This window comes from Anastrepha obliqua, chromosome 4 (assembly GCF_027943255.1).
Source record: "Anastrepha obliqua isolate idAnaObli1 chromosome 4, idAnaObli1_1.0, whole genome shotgun sequence".
In the NCBI taxonomy this organism is placed as follows: domain Eukaryota; kingdom Metazoa; phylum Arthropoda; class Insecta; order Diptera; family Tephritidae; genus Anastrepha; species Anastrepha obliqua.
The window spans coordinates 109,228,402-109,245,393 of NC_072895.1; the positions used below are offsets into that span (position 1 = coordinate 109,228,402).

At 35.6% G+C, this 16,992-nt stretch overlaps 1 protein-coding gene across 3 annotated transcripts in view; it reads left to right on the plus strand.

Moving 5' to 3' along the window:
- Positions 1–16,992, plus strand: part of LOC129243956 (protein kinase C, brain isozyme) — a 103,827-nt gene that overhangs the window by 61,587 nt on the left and 25,248 nt on the right. The window contains exon 4 of one of the 3 annotated variants that reach the window (XM_054881450.1): positions 12,634–12,764. The exons of 1 other annotated variant lie outside the window; for it this stretch is intronic. In XM_054881450.1, coding sequence (XP_054737425.1) covers positions 12,634–12,764 — 131 coding nt within the window. The remainder of the gene's footprint in view (positions 1–12,633; positions 12,765–16,992) is intronic. One more of the 3 variants, XM_054881449.1, reaches the window with a different exon arrangement.

Here is a 16,992-nt window from a genome sequence, read left to right on the forward strand (position 1 = left end):
AAATGTGGTAAACGGAGTGCATCGGACATTGTTTCAATGGTACAAGCAGATCCCGACGCATCTAAAAAAATAAAAAAAAGTTTGGGTGCAGAACAACAATTTCCCATTAAATATTCTCCAGAAGAAGCATTGGCGCTTTATATTGATGGCGATTACACGAAAAACTCATACAAGCTATTGCAAGCAGGCACAAAAGCGCGAAAAGCTAATATTTTTCCAACATATGATGTTTTGCGATCGGCGAAAAAAATGTGCTATCCGGATTGCATCAGAACGGAAGAAAGTTGGGCTGAAGTTCCTTTACAAGAAATGCTGGGCCACACCATTACGAGAATTGTTGGTGCGCATCCCGAAGTTTTTAGCCAACTCTCGGATAATGGCGATAAATATAAGTCTTTGAGCCTCATTTCTAAATGGGGTTGCGATGGGAGTTCGGGACACGCGACATATCGGCAGCGCTTCAGCAATTCGGAGCTTAAGATGGCAGATGAGCACATATTTTTCATATGCATAGTGCCGCTACAATTACAATTGGAAACCAGCGTACTTTGGCAAAATCCTCGCCCGGCATCGACTCGGTATTGTAGACCATTAAAAATAATGTTTGCCAAAGAGTCTACAGAATTGGTTAGAGCGGAAATTGAAAAAATGAATTCACAGATATTGAAAATTGTGCCTACGCGCTTAAGTAGCTTTCAAGTTTACCACAAATTGCAACTTACCATGATCGATGGCAAAGTTTTTAGCGTGATTGCCGAAACATGATCGCAAACATGTGGTATTTGTAAAGCAACGCCCAAGGCTATGAACGATTTAAATGCAATTAACAACTTGGCAAGAAATGAGGACTTGCTGAAGTTTGGATTATCGACTTTGCATTGTTGGATTCGCTGCTTTGAATGTATGCTACATATCGGCTATCGTCTACCAATTAAAAAGTGGCAAGTTCGTGCTTCGGACAAGAGCATAGTCGATAAACAAAAAACAGTCATCCAAGAAAGATTCAGAATCGAAATGTCTTTATTGGTAGATATTCCAATGCAAGGGTCTGGCAACACGAATAGTGGAAATACAGCTCGAAGGTTTTTTGAAAAGTCAGAACTGTCCGCTCAAATTACTGGAGTAAACCATGACCTGATAAAAAGACTTGGTGTTATTTTGCGTTCCATGTCTTCAGGTTGTGCAATAAATGCCGATAGCTTTAGAAAATATACGATAGAAACTGCGAAGATATTTGTGCAAGAATATTCTTGGTTTTACATGCCCAGCTCATTGCACAAAATATTAATTCACGGAGCCGAAATTATCGAATGTGTACCACTTCCGATTGGCATGATGTCGGAAGAAGCTTTGGAAGCAAATAACAAAAATTTACGAAATTTTCGGCTCAAGCATACACGAAAAAACTCGCGTGTAAATACAATGGAGGATTTAATGAATTCATTATTAGTTGCTTCAGACCCACTTATAACAAGTTTGTGCAAAAACAAACGAAATAAATCTAGTAAAGAAATAGTGTTTGATAAGGAAGTTCGAAGTCTGCTATTAAATTACCCTTCAGATTCAGAAAATTCCGATTCGGAATCGTATAACTAATATTATTAATAATAATAATAGTTAAAATAATAGTTAATAATAGTTAATAATAGTTAAAAATGCAGACAATAAAAATGTTAAAAACATGTAAATAAAAATAAAAAAAAAGCATAACAAAAATTTTTAAGTTGCAAAAGGTTATTAAATATTGTGCCTTGAAGGGTCTAAATAATATAAACATTACCATTATTGCAAAATTGTTTTTATTTTTTGAGTAATTAATTTCGTTACGCTAGATCAGCCTAATCGCCCACTGTGCATTGGTGAGCTGAGTAAATTGCGCTAAGTTATTAAATTAAAAGTTTATAAAAAATATTTGTACATTATATGATTTTTTCTTTTTTTTGATTACTCTGAATTTATTGAATTTTCAAGACGAATATTCGCCACCAGAAATTTATCAGACTGCAAACGAATTGCAAACAATTTCGTCCAAATAAACTTGAAAAGAAATTATCGAAGCAAAAAGCAGCATAATGCCAATTGAAAAAGTATGAATGAAAAATCAAATTTCAATTGAGTTAATGGTTATTGAAATTTTCACGCTTATAGAAAAGCCGCGAGCAGCAGCAGGAACAACGAAAAGTGAAAAAAACATAACAAGAACTGTGATTGTAATTTCGAAAGAAAAATGTGCCAGAGTTAATGGGGAAATTGGAAGAGCACGAAAGGCAATAACAACAAATAAAAAGGAAACTTTAACAAAATAGCAATAAAAGCAAGGAAAAGGTGAAGAAAAATATTGAAATGGAAAAAAGAAGAAGAAAGCAAAGTACATTGAAATCGCACATGCAGCACAAAACTTTTCCAATATTAACTCAAAAGTGTAGCAGAAGAAGAGTATGAGCGTTAACTGAAACAGCAACAGCAACAAAATGTTGAAACAAAGCAACAGTAAAATCGCTCAATTAAATGCCAAATCCACATGGAAGTAAAAGCCATGCGCGCAACAAAAATTAAAGCAGCAAGTATTGTGTGTATGTATGTACATAAAATTCAAACAATAAAACTTAGTACAAAACTTCGAAAGAGTAACTTCAAACCACACAATGGAGGCAGCAACAACGACTCTGCGCTACTGAATTTGCACTCAATAACAAAGCGGCCAAACAACAGTGACAAAACGAACATTCAAATAAGACACAAAAGCGTACCACTGGCGGTAGCATGAGCGCTTCCGTTTCGTGCAACATGCCGGTGGCACAATGCCAACCAAGTATTTCAAACAACCAAGCCTTAGTGGAGCAGCAAAGGTAGTACAACAAGCAAAGGCAGCAACAAAGCCACCAAAGACCACAAGTGCGTTGAAGTCGCAATTTTGGCAACAAGAATATTCATATACACGTACATATGTATGTATACACAGGCATAAAAGCACGGTCAAAATCTGTCTGTTCACTACTTTTAGAACATATTTCAAAATATTTATTTGCCTGTATACTGTCATTGTATTGTTCAAGTTTGAAAGCCACTGGCCTGGGGCTAATGTTTCAAGGATTTCGGTGCAGCTGTGCTGAGCAACTTGAAATTCGTACTGTATATTTTATTAATGTGTTAACGCAATGATTTATGTGGAGTTGGAGCGCAACAAAAGTGGTTGGCAAGTGTCTGGTAAAGGAAAATTCGAAGTATAAGCCATTTTTGTTTTCTTTTTCTTCTTGTATAGCAGGGAGGTATAGGAAGTAGTTACCCGTGTTAGAAGTACTCAACTTGGCAGGATCATTACTATTAGCTCGCTTTGCACATTGTGCGATATTTCATTAGGTTATGTGCGCGTAGTTGTGAAATTGTGCGTATGGGCGTATTTTGGACCTACGACAAGCTCGTTAGATATTCTCAAAAGTGGTCGCCCAACCAGATCGAGAAATAGAGCTGACTAACCAGCGAAGAAGTCAACAAAGTGATATCCCTAGTGAACAACTCCAACCCGTACTAGTATTCTTTTGTTCGTCTGAGAACAGCCCTATGAAAATTGTCCAAGGAATATTTATATGGAACATTTTAATCCTCCATCGACCCAAAGCACTTAATATTTTTCAGATTTTAAAAAATAAAGGTCGAAATGACACTTACTTGCAAGAGATATTGGGTTAAAAAGTTCCATAAAAACATGCGCCATTAAATTTTATCATTGACGTTTTAAGTCAATATCCATGACGAATGAAATTTTATACTCGTTTTTTTACATGAGTTAAATCAACCAGACCAATCAAGACCAATTTTGGATAACTTCAATGCACTGCCGAAAAATTGTGACACCTAGGAACAAAACGGCGAGAAGTCCATTATTTTACAGGTCGTCCTTTTTTATATTTGTTTTGCTTGTCTTTTTTCATCCCACTTAGGCGCAAGAGGAGAGAAAAAAAATTATTATTTTGAAATTCGAAGAATTTCACAAGAATTTTGTGGAATATTTTAACTGATATACTTTTTAATTTTATGGTCGCTTTTTTAATCTTTTTGCGTTTGCGGAATACTTATCTACTTGGATGACCGTTACATATGCCCTAAAAGAAAAGTGTAGGCTATTCCTCATGCCCTCGGTGCGGATTCCAGCTAACCAGCCAGAGTTTGTTGTGAAGCTTTAAATCAAGATTATTCGATGCTCTTAGCTTAACTTCTGAGCATTTATTACAATCAAATTTTTCTTGTTCTTTTGTTTGTTGGAAGACTAGTTTTTCAGGTATTGATCTAAGCTCATGAAACGCAATTTTGCTGCAGTTTAGGCAGAGGCTTTAACTGAGATAAAAGAAATGGGCATTGCCAAGTGCGCTACAATATTACCTTCAGGCAAATGTCTACGCTAAGAGCGTATTTTTTTTAATTTTTTAAAGACTACTTAACGAGTATATTTTTTTAAATTTTTTCGCAAAGTTTTCTTGAATTAAAAAAAGAAATTTAAAATTTTTTGAAAAAAAATGTATGTGTTATAAATTAAATACAAAATTTAAATTTTTTGGCATTTTTTTTTTAATTTTTGCAAAACAAAGTTGTAAATAAAAGGTCATTTTGAATTTCCTGGAAATTGTTTTAACCTTTTAAAAAAAAATTTATTGTAAATTAAACATCACTTGAATTTTTTCAAAATTTTTCTAAATTAAAAAAAAAAGATTTGTAAATTAAGGAATTTTTGAATTTTCTGGAAATTGTTTTTAACTTTTTCCAAACAAAAAATTATAATAAATTAGGGATCATTTCGAATTTTTTGGAAATATTTTCAAAAAAAGTTTGTAAATTAAAGATCATTTTGAGTCTTTGGGAAATTGTTTTAAACTTTTTGAAAACAAAAAAAATGTTTTTCTAAATTAAAGATGTTTTTGAACTTTTTGGAAATTGTTTGAAACTTTTGAAAAAAACGATTTTTGTAAATTATAGACCATTTTGAATTTAAAAAAAAATTTGTTAAATTTTTTGTAAACAAAATGAATTGAATTTTTTGAAAATTGTTGTAAACTTTTCGAAAAAAAAATAAATTATTGTAAATAAAGTTCATTTTGAATTTTTGGAAAGTTTTTTTTAATTTTTTGAAAAAAAATATTTGTAAAGTAAAGATCATTTTGAATTTTTTGGAAATTGTTTTAAACTTTTCGAAAACACAAATTATTTTAATTAAAAATCATTTTGATTTTTTTGGAATTTTTTTTTTTAACTTTTTGTAAAGAAAATGTTTGTAAAGTAAAGATCATTTTGAATTTTTTGAAAATTATTTTAAACTTTTTGAAAAAAACAAATTATTGTAAATAAAGATCATTTTGAATTTTTGGAAATTTTTTTTAAATTTTTTGAAAAAAAAAATTTGTAAAGTAAAGATCATTTTGAATTTTTTGGCAATTATTATTAAACTTTTTGAAAAAAAAACACAAATTATTGTAAAAAAAGATCCTTTTGAATTTTTGGAAATTTTTTTTTATTTTTTAAAGAAAAAACATTGTAAATTAAAAATCATTTGAATTTTTTTAAAAGTGTTTTAAACTCTTCGAAAAAGCAAAAAATTTTAAATTAAAAATCCTTTGGAATTTTTTGGAAATTTAAAAAAAAAAACAAAAAAAAAAAAATTTTTTGTAAGTTCAAGACATTATTCAAAAAGCTTGATTCATGCCAATTATAGGAACAACATGCTTCTCTCAATATTATTATCTACTATAAAAATACAAGGAATCCGCAACACTGATTACAAATCTGATATGGCGCAAAATTAATCACCGAACTGGAAGATTCATGATTTTTGCAATAATATTTGACGCTTGTGAACCAGAAAGCTACAGTATTCAAACAGACAAAGCAAAGGAGTACATAGAGCTCAAAATTAATAAAAAAAATTGCATCACTCAAAATCTTTTTTTTTTGTTGATTTATTAAAAAGTCATTCAAAAACAAGATTATCTATTATTCAATGAACTTTGTTGTAGAAAATAGGTGGAGAGGCAGATCTGTATGGATGTCTGCAGCGACAGCATATTTAAACTGATGACATCTCTGACAAGGCACTCTGCCCAGCACGTGTGGAGGAGGTTAAGACGGCAGACCACTTTCTTTGCGTCTACTCGGCCTTCGCTCAAATCAGGCTTGAAGTCTGTGGCACTGGCCATCTTGGGTCCTTGACACCAAAATATCTACTCAGATTTCTTCGGAGGCCGGGTAGATTTAAAGATAGGGAGAAGGGAACCCGGGTGCAGTACAATGGACTTAATGTTGTCTGAGAGTTGTACCTGCTTGTTGTCCCGACAAAAAACAACAAACAAACAAAAATTCGATTACCTATTAAATTCAAATATCGCTAAACATATATTTACGCAGACAAAGTACAGCAAAAGTACAAATTCCAGTTGGCATTTAAGTTGCCTTTCTGTTACTGGTATTTCCGCAAGCTTGTCTTTGCAAACGCGTAGTTCTAGTTGTATTCGTCGCATCGGTTCACGCTAGAGCTTTTTGGAAAGCTCTTTTCACGTGCTAACACGTGTTTGATTAATTGTTGTTTGCTTTTGGTCGTTCGTGAGTTATAACGTCCCAAACAGGGAGCAAAATAAAGAGAAAATATGGCATATTTTACAGTACTACTACGATAAAGGCAAAAATGCATCTCATGCTGCCAATAAAATTTGTGCAGTTTATGGACCCGATACAGTTTCCATTTCCAGCGCACAACGATGGTTTAAACGTTTTCGTTCTGGTGCAGAGGTGATCGAAGATGCGCCACGGTCCGGAAGGCCTGTCGTCGAAAATTGCGATAAAATCGCTGAATTGATCGAAAGAGACCGGCATAGTAGCAGCCGTAGCATCGGCCAAGAGCTGGGCATGAGTCATCAAACCGTTATAAACCATTTGAAGCAGCTTGGATTCAAGAAGAAGCTCGATGTATGGGTGCCACACGACTTGACGCAAAAAAACATTTTTGCCCGTATGGATGCATGCGAATCGCTTCTGAATCGCAACAAAATCGACCCGTTTTTGAAGCGGATGGTGACTGACGATGAAAAGTGGGTCACTTACGACAACGTGAAGCGCAAACGGTCGTGGTCGAAAAGCGGTGAAGCTGCCCAGACGGTGGCCAAGCCTGGATTGACGGCCAGGAAGGTTCTTCTGTGTGTTTGGTGGGATTGGCAGGGAATCATCCACTATGAGCTGCTCCCCTATGGTCAAACGCTCAATTCGGACCTGTACTGCCAACAACTGAATGCAGTACTCACGCAGAAGAGGCCATCTTTGATCAACAGAGGCCGAATTGTCTTCCATCAGGACAACGCCAGGCCACACACATCTTTGGTGACGCGCTAGAAGCTCAGGGAGCTCGGATGGGAGGTTCTTTTGCATCCACCGTATAGTCCGGATCTCGCACCAAGTGATTACCACCTACTTCTGTCCATGGCGAACGGGCTTGGTAGTCGGAAGTTGTCCATAAGAGAGTCCTGTGAAAATTGGCTCTCCGAGATTTTTGACAATAGGGAAGCGAGCTTCTATAAGAGGGGCATTATGAAGTTGGCATCTCGTTGGGAACTCGTTATGGAACAAAACGGCGCATATTTGACTTAAATCGCATTATTATAACCAATTTTATGAACAATTGAAAATTCAATAAAAATACCGCAAGACTTTTTTGACAACCTTATATATAATATTTACATCTACTTCTTTCAACTGATATATTTAATATATTATACATAAGTATACACCCATACACATTCATTGCACTGAACACATTGTTACATAAGTAATTCTGTACTACATTAATAAAATAATATATGAAGTATATTCGGCCTATACTAAGTTGAAGGGTCAGTGCTCATTCATAAATGCTTCCAATGGCGCCTAATGCGGCAGACAAACACTTCAACGGGCACACCCACACACATGCAAGTCTGTAAGAAAGTAAGCATTTGGATTTATTATTCCTTTCGTTTTGTCCGTGCCTTTTCTTTTACCTTCGCCTCGACGGCGAGGACATTTGCAATATGAAGATTAGTAGGCAATGAAGCGGTTATTGTAGGCGTACTAGCGAAAGTCAGCTCATCAGACGTTGAAAACGTTGGAAACGGTGTGGCAATGTCAATATCGATGAGGTCAAAGCGCAGGCAGGCAGACAAAATATCAGAATATGTACATGAGTGTGTGCATGCAACATATAGTTCGCGATTTTTAATACACAAACACACATTAATTTATGTAGGTATGTGCCAGTATGCGCGCATGTTATGAATGTGAATTTTTGTATTTATAATAGGTCTATTAATTAGTTCGTGCGGTTTTACAACAGATGGCGTAACTTGATTATTATTCCATCGATCCACATTTCCAAACATTCATTGGAGAGCTACTGTCGTAGGGCACAAACGTCAGTATAAGTTTTTTATTTGAAGCGTAAACAACAATATTTTTACCACACTTGAAAATGTCGAATTTCGTGCCAAATAATGTGTTTTTGCGGGGAATTCTTCTTCATTATTTTAATATGAAGAAAAAAGCAGCCGAAAGTCATCGTATCTTGGTGGAAGTTTATGGTGAGCATGCTCTAGCTGAGCGAACGTGCCAGAAGTGGTTTGCACGCTTTAAAAGTGGTGATTTTGGCTTGGAAGACGAAGAACGCGAGGGTGCGCCGCCAAAGTTCATGGATACCGAATTGGAGGAATTGCTCGATCAAGATCCGGCTCAAACGCAAGAAGAGGTTGCAAAAACTTTGGGAGTTGATCAATCAACCATTTCCAAACGTTTAAAAGCCATGGGAATGATCCGAAAGGTAGGCCATTGGGTGCCGTATGAATTGAAGCCAAGAGACGTTGAACGCCGTTTTATGGCATGCGAACAATTGCTTCAACGGCACAAAAGAAAGGGTTTTTTGCATCGAATTGTGACTGGCGATGAAAAGTGGGTCCATTACGACAATCCAAAACGTCGGGCAACGTATGGATACCCTGGCCATGCTTCAACATCGACGTCGGCGCAGAATATTCATGGCCTGAAGGTTATGCTGTGTATCTGGTGGGACCAGCTGGGTGTTGTGTATTATGAGCTACTGAAACCGAATGAAACGATTACGGGGGATGTCTACCGACGACAATTGATGCGTTTGAGCCGAGCACTGCGAGAAAAACGGCCGCAATACGCCGATAGACACGACAAAGTTATTTTGCAACATGACAATGCTCGGCCACATGTTGCACAAGTGGTCAAAACATACTTAGAAACGCTCAAATGGGATGTCCTACCCCACCCGCCGTATAGTCCAGACCTTGCGCCATCCGATTACTATCTCTTCCGATCGATGCAACATGGCCTGGCTGACCAGCACTTCCGTAATTACGATGAAGTCAAAAAATGGATCGATTCGTGGATTGCGGCAAAACCGACCGAATTTTTCACAAAGGGAATCCGTGAATTGTCAGAAAGATGGGAAAAAGTAGTAGTAAGCGATGGACAATACTTTGAATATTAAATTTGTAACCATTTTACGTCAATAAAGTTTCAAATTTCGAAAAAAAACCGCACGAACTTATTCATAGTCCTATTATGATATTTTTTTTTTTGGTTTTCCGGCGACACAAACTATTTATAGTACTTAAGGCTTGTGTCGTCGGCCAGGCAGACGGCTAACTACATATTTTCATACCAGCTCGCTCAGTATTTTTGCAATCATTCTTCCACTAAGCATAGTATTTACGATTTCAGGAATCTCTTTATGTGTGTGTGTATGCCACAAACGTCTGGCTTTAATTATTAATGCGTGAATTCGTATTTTTTCGTTCTGAAGGTGGTTATTCATTTTCTTTACTTTCCTTACTTTTCAATGTAAGCCTTCTTAGGGGAAAAATGTGCTTCCACTTTCGCTTTTTTATAAAAGGCATTTAAGTTTCGTAGCAACGTATTCTTCTTGCTTTTTAAGAGTTGGTGAATATAAATTTTGTTTCTCTGTTTTTTTTTTATGATGTACACTAGACTACATCAAATCGTACAATCTTTGGTAAACTTATTGAAACTAAAATTACAATTCCTTGGAAATAACGAATTCGTCATTTTACGATATTAAACCACTAAATATGGATTAGGATGAGGCCCTTGCAAGAGGCCCTTGGACAAATATTCAAAATTCATCCGTTCTAAAGGAAAATGAGAAAGAAATGACAGGCGAAAAAAAGAAGAAGGGGCTTTGGAATTAGAGGATGACGACCAACAGGGGCTATTTACGTTCGTATTAGCCGCTTCAAGCTACTGAGGAATTTCCTCAGATGTGTAAAATTTAAAGCAGGAATATCCGCAAGTGTGACCCCAGATGTCTGAAACCTTTCCCGATGAAAGCAAGGCAGCTGAGAAGAAGATGCTGAGATGATTCCACTTCGTCCTCCAAACAGCTTCGGTAGAAAGGACTTAAAGCAATCCTAAGTCTCACCGCGTGGACACCTAACGAACAATGACTGGTAGGGATGCTTACCAAATTCGATAGACGCAGCTTTTTTACTCTTAGAAGTTCCCTTAGAAACACCTCCGATCTACCCGTGGCCAGAAGGATCTCACGACTTTGCACGTTTACGCACTAGCCCCTCGCTGAGTTAACGCGAGGTCCACCTTTCCAGAAGCAGACCACAGGTCTAATCTAATCTCCTCATTTTGCGATAAAACTATCTCCAGGGCCCTCTGTCTAGGGAGCTCATCATCCCAGCATTCCTCTATGCCGCTATGACTGGGGCCCGATTAATTTCGAATGCACAAACAATGAGCCCAAAGCTCTAATTGCCACTTGACTGTCGGAGTAGATATTTACATTCCTTACAATAATTACAGAAGTGAGCAACCAATCCACTGCTTCATTAATTGCGGCTACCTAGGTTTGGAAAACACTATAGTGGTCCGGAAGCCTAAATTTCAGCTTGATGGGGAGCTGCTCACAGAATACTCTCCTACCAACTCTTCCGTCCCAATTCGAGCCATACGTAAACATCCACTCCTCCCTTGACGGAATTCAGTTAGTGTGTTTTTTATTTTTTTTTTGTTTTACTTTTAGTGATCCAACTGTAATTTATTACATTGTACGACAAAAGCAATCCTTTTTAAAATAACAAAATTTTTGGATTCGGAATGGAAAAAAGTGTTGACTTATTTCTAGTATTTAAGTTGAATTTTGAACTTTTGCGCGTTAAGAGGCCTATAACAATATTGTATGGAAAATATTTTTCTTGTATATTTTAACCCGCTATATTCCTCAGTTATAAGTATTTTTTGCCCTTTACTACAAAAGAGACAAAAAAAACCTATCTATTGAAGAGTTAGAGGATTGGAATGTTTCACAAAAATGTTTCTCGTTATTTTTCACTAAAATTGCAGGAGCGTCTGCATATGGGTGAAAGCTTTTATTCTAAAAATATTTATTCAAAAAATAAGTTGGAGTAATTGAGAAAATCTTCATTTTCCGCCTTGACAGTGAAGTATTTTTTATACAAAAAAAATGTTTATCAAAATAGTCAAATACAATCGACTTTAAGTGTATTTCACACAAATTACCATTTCCATCAAGATCAACTCTCAGTGGGCACCGTGGCGTATACGCAACATTAGAACAAATGTAATCTTACATTTTTCCCGCCATTAAAACAAATACCATTGTAGATTTTCATCAATTCAGCCATTTTTCAAACATCCATTCGTATGTCTGAATGTATATGTTTGTATATATGTCTATTTGTATGTATATGGGCAACTGTATTGGCAGCTATATGTGCGCATTGGCTCGCTTCTCTTAGTGCAAAGCGCGTGAATGGCGTTAATTTTCGCGTAGTATTCGTTACATCTGTGTTTTAAATGTTAAAGTAAACGTTTACATTAAAACATAAAAACCATTCAACCAGCTGTCATGTTTTCCAAGGCATAAAATAACGTAGAAAAGAAGTGAAAAAAAGTAGAAAAATACGGTAGAAGTAAAAGGCAAGTAAAAAATAAGAAGAATGCATGCAAAATATGCGAACTGCATGTATTTTTTTCAATTTTTTTAATTTTTCTTACTTGTAGGTAAAAAAAGTGCCAAAAACTCTAGTATTTTCGAAGTTAAGTGCTTAGTAAGGAAATGCAAAGAAAAAATGTAAAGAAAATAAGAGCTGAAAAAACGTGGCAGGAAAAAGCTTAAATGTTAACATAAACTAGTGAAAGGGCACACTTAGTTTTCACGTTAGATGATGATAAGCAAACACTAAGAAAATACAACTGCAAAAATATGTAGTCATGAGCAAAAAAAAAAAATATGGTTCAAGAATACCTGAACTTAAAAATTACAAAGAAATATTTTTTATATATTTTTACACATTCAAGTAGTGCCTTCTTCACTTTCTCATTCATGCTCTCTTAGCGCTCATTGAACCTTCACCTCCACCTCCACCTGTTTTATATGCCATACCAACTAAATACATTTAATTATTATTATTACTATTATTATTACTTTTTTTTTGCTTTTCCCCCATTTACTTATAGTACAACACCTGCCTTCTGACTATTAAGTACCTTCCAATACATTTTTTTGTTCGTTTTCTTCCGCTAAGCTTTATGTTAATTTTCCATCAGTTTTCTCACCTATTCCCAGGCCCATCAGATGCCGCACAAATGGCAGCACATCTCCTTCCTGTCACCGATGTTTTGCGATCATTGCGGCTCGCTGTTGCATGGCATCACCCACAAAGGGCTCAAGTGTCGAGGTAAAGTGTGGCTGCCCCAGCCAAATATGCACGATGTATAGAATTACTTGTGTGCAGCTGGCGGGCGCTGCTTTTTTCCTACTACAATACTTACTGTTTTGTGTTTTCTTTCGTTTGGTAGTTACTTAATTTTAACTTCTTTTCCATTCATTTGTAATGCTTTTCTGCGTGCACTTTGTTCTTATAGCTGTCTTGTTCTTCAATTTCATGATTTCTTGTTAAAACTTTCTTCTTCTTACTCTACTTAAACTATTCCTATTACTCTTTACTATGTACTTATTTTTCCCTACGCACAATCACTTTCTATTTGGTTGCTGTTCTTATATTGACTACTTAACTACTTACTACTGTCTTGTCTACTACTTTTTCCTCTTTCCCACACTGCCACCGTTTCTACTTAAAACTTTTACGCATTGTAATTCACACATTTCGTTTGTACTCAAGACATTATTCGATCGTCGTTAAGTCCATTTAAAATTAAAGAAATTTTCAAAGTAACACAATGCAATGAATTAGTGAGACTGACAGCGGCTCACAGCTTAGTTTAAGCGATTTATATTTTCATTATTTTAGGAATGATGCGCTGGTAATTTCCAGATCAGGTAAGCATTTAGTTTGTAGCTGACGGATAATCAAATATTTGAGTTTCGCTAAATAAATAATAAACGGTTGATTGGATTAACAGATGGACTTTATTTTTGCCACATACCCCTTTAAGATACCAAATAATCGCCGTCAGGTGGTGCTGTAGTAGAAATGTTTGTAAAAAACGTATTTATAGTCCGACTTACTTCTCACTAGAAATGTTTCGTTATGAAGAAATGCTTTTGCGGAGAGTACACCCGCTAGGTGGTGCTGGAGTTAAGATGTGTCGAAATCCCCATATTTATGATCCAATTTAGTGCACACTTAAAAAAAACACAAAAACAGGTCTGAGAATATTTGTTAGTTATTACAGAAGAAGAAAAATATTTGCAGCAAATGTATACGCTAGGTGGCGCTGAGGACAAAATATGTGGAAACTCTAATTTTTTCAGTGCTATTCGGAGCCCAGAGCTATGGTACCCATACTGCAACAGCTAATAGCGTGAAATTTTGATTCCGTTCAGACTTTTTTGATGTTAGAGAAAATTTCGAAAATTTCGATGAAAACACAGAAATCATCGAAGCTGAGTGGCATGTTAGTAGTCATAGCATCGCCCAGGAATTAAGAAACGACCATGAAATAATTTTAAATCATTTGCGCAAAAACTTTACGTGAATATAATGGATTGCTTTTTCCCCAAGCTAATATTTACAATTTGATTTATTATAAATGGAAAACTATATTTTCTAATAGTGGTAGTAAAATCCTCTCTCGACGAACAAAACTAATACTCTATAAGCCTCTTATCATGGTCGCCTTTTGTATGACTACTTGAACAGTGAAAAGATTTACGACGCGCAAGGAAATCTCTTTGGAAATTTGCTCGTTGGCAACAAGGAATATCGCGGATGTTGGAATAGTGAGTTGCGTGAACTGTATGAGCTCCGCTGGCTGGGTTATGTCGACCAAAGTGTTACAAGCGCTCCAGCTCTGAAAGTATCAACGCCTCGTCAGCTGGTGGTAGTAAAGGAAGAGGGGAATGATTAATAAAACTAGCGAAGTTAGAGCGAGAAAGAAACGAGTGATGCGGTTTGGCAAATATTAAGCAGTTTTCACGTTCATCAAGAATAATAGAAATCAGTTCTAAAAGAAGAAATATATTAGCGGAAAATTTGCGTCCGTTGTTATAAGAAAATTTCGAAATTTATATAAAAGAAAATGTTTTTGGTGTAAAAAATTTTCTAGAACTGTGCATCTAAAGGACTTAACAGCAAAAGGAAAAACTATATATGTACTATATATGGAAGGTGTAGACCGCAACGTAACACATAACTCAGAAATCGGCCGCTATAGCTTTGAAATGGTCAATGACTTTAAGTATTTTGGACAGAAAGATACATCTATTGCCATACAAGACAGGATACAAACGACAAATAAGTCTTACTTCGCGCAGACAAAGTTGATGAAGTCGAGATTATTTTCTAGAACTGAGAAACTCCGAATTTTCAAACCTGTCATAAGACCTAAGAAAGAAAGATTCTAAGAAAAATATATGGACCTGTACGATGAAGACGGTACTTACCGCATTCGGTAAAAGGACGAGTTAGACAGATTTCTCAGGGGTCCAAATGTAATGAGATACATCAAAGCGCAAAGGATTCGATGGTATGATCACATTTTACGGGTATGGTCACATTTTATGAATGAGCAACGCTATATATATAGGGTATATATATGGCCGTTGCTCCTCCTCCTATTTGTGGCGTGCGTCTCGATGTTGTTCCACAAATGGAATGAGCAACGATGGAACTCTAAAAAAGATATTCGAAACGAATCCACAAGGCGACAGATGAAGAGGCCTGCTGAGAAAACGATGGAGAGATGGCATACAAGACATATCTGATATCAAACACAAAGCTAACGATCGAGTGACGTGGAGGTGAATTGTAATGGAAGCAATGGTTTACGCCAGACTGGGATGCTATGATGATGATGATGTGTATCTAAAGGCATTGTGTTGCCATTTAGAAAGTGAAAAATTTGCTAAAGCTGCTTAGAGGAAAATTCAAAACTTGTTATTGTACAAAAAAGTCCTACAACAGCCAAAATGTTTTTAGCAGCTGCTAAGAAAAACATTTCCTTAGAAATATAATTTTTGCTACAAATCATTTCCTAAAACCAAGTCATACATTACGACTAACTGATAAAATTGCAGCATTTCAAAAGAAGCGAAGAGAAACTTTTGTGGAAAATAAAAGTAGAAATATAACAAAAAAATTCCAACTCTTTTTTTAAAAGCTCTCTATTCTTTTTAAAGGCTTTCTGCAGAAAAATCTACTCATAATTTGAAGCAATTGATTAATCCTACACTTATCGGCGTGAAATAGTATGTACTTTTCAGAACTTTTTTCAGTAAATTTTAATCTGTACGACTGGCTTAGATATTTATTTCAATTGACTGTTCACTTCAGATTCAGTCACACTTTGAGTAGTCGAGTGGAGTTAGAATTATGTGCTTAAATTGCACACCTAACCATTTTTTATCATATTTTAAAGTTTTATGCAGTTTTTGATTTTTGAGAAACAAATAAGTCCCACTGTCGGTTCTAAGATACCGGAACGACCTGCCTCCAAAATCTTAAAGAAATGTCTTATGCTACCACTATTTGTCAACAACAAATTATCCTCGCAATGTGGGTTGGTGCGTGACTACCAATCGGATAACGTAGTTTCGAATCTCCGTGCGTGAAACTAAATGAAAAAGTTGTTTTCTAATATTTAACGGCCGGCAATTGCAAAGTGTATTTCTGTTATGAAAAAGCTTCTCATCAAAAATATCTGCCATTCGAAGTCGGCTTAAAATTGTAAATCCCGTATTTGTGGAATAACATCAAAAGGCGCGCCACAAATAGGAAGAGGAGCTGAACCAAACACCTAACAGAAGTGTTCGCGCCAATTAATAATTTTTTTTTATTCCACATAAAATTCTTCAATATATTTTGTACTTCTCCTATTTTTGCACTAATCCTCTAATTGTGTATGCCGATTCACCGCAAGAAGAAGTAAATTCTGACTTGACTAAAAAGCACCTCACATGTAAACTTTAAAAACGATGTGTGACAGATTTTCTCCTTGGCTTCACTTAACCATATTCCGTGAATCAGAGGCGTATTTCTTTATTTTTTTTTTATATTGAATTTTGTTGTAATATTATAAGCATTGTATAGTCTTTTTTTCGAGTAATAAATAAAGTCCTTTTAATATTTGCTGAAATAAAGTTCTCTAAAGGAAATCGCGGTACAAAAAATATAAGGAAATCCCTAAATAAGAAAAAAATATTTGAATAACAATAACGATATATTCACGAAATAGTCTCTGTAATAGTGCTTCTATTAAAATTATTGCAATAAAGGTATTTTGAAAGAAAGAAAAACGCAGCTTAGCACGTAGTTTTTCACAACCTTCACCTTAAAGCCTTCGTTTTCATTTATTACACAGCTCCCTCTGATTATATGTACGCACGAACACACCCTTAGGAATATTTTAATTTGTGCGCACTTTTATAACTTCAAAAAAAAAAAACAGTGCAACAGGCCAGCAAGCGTTTACATTAAAGAACTTCTCCGTATGTACTCCTATCAA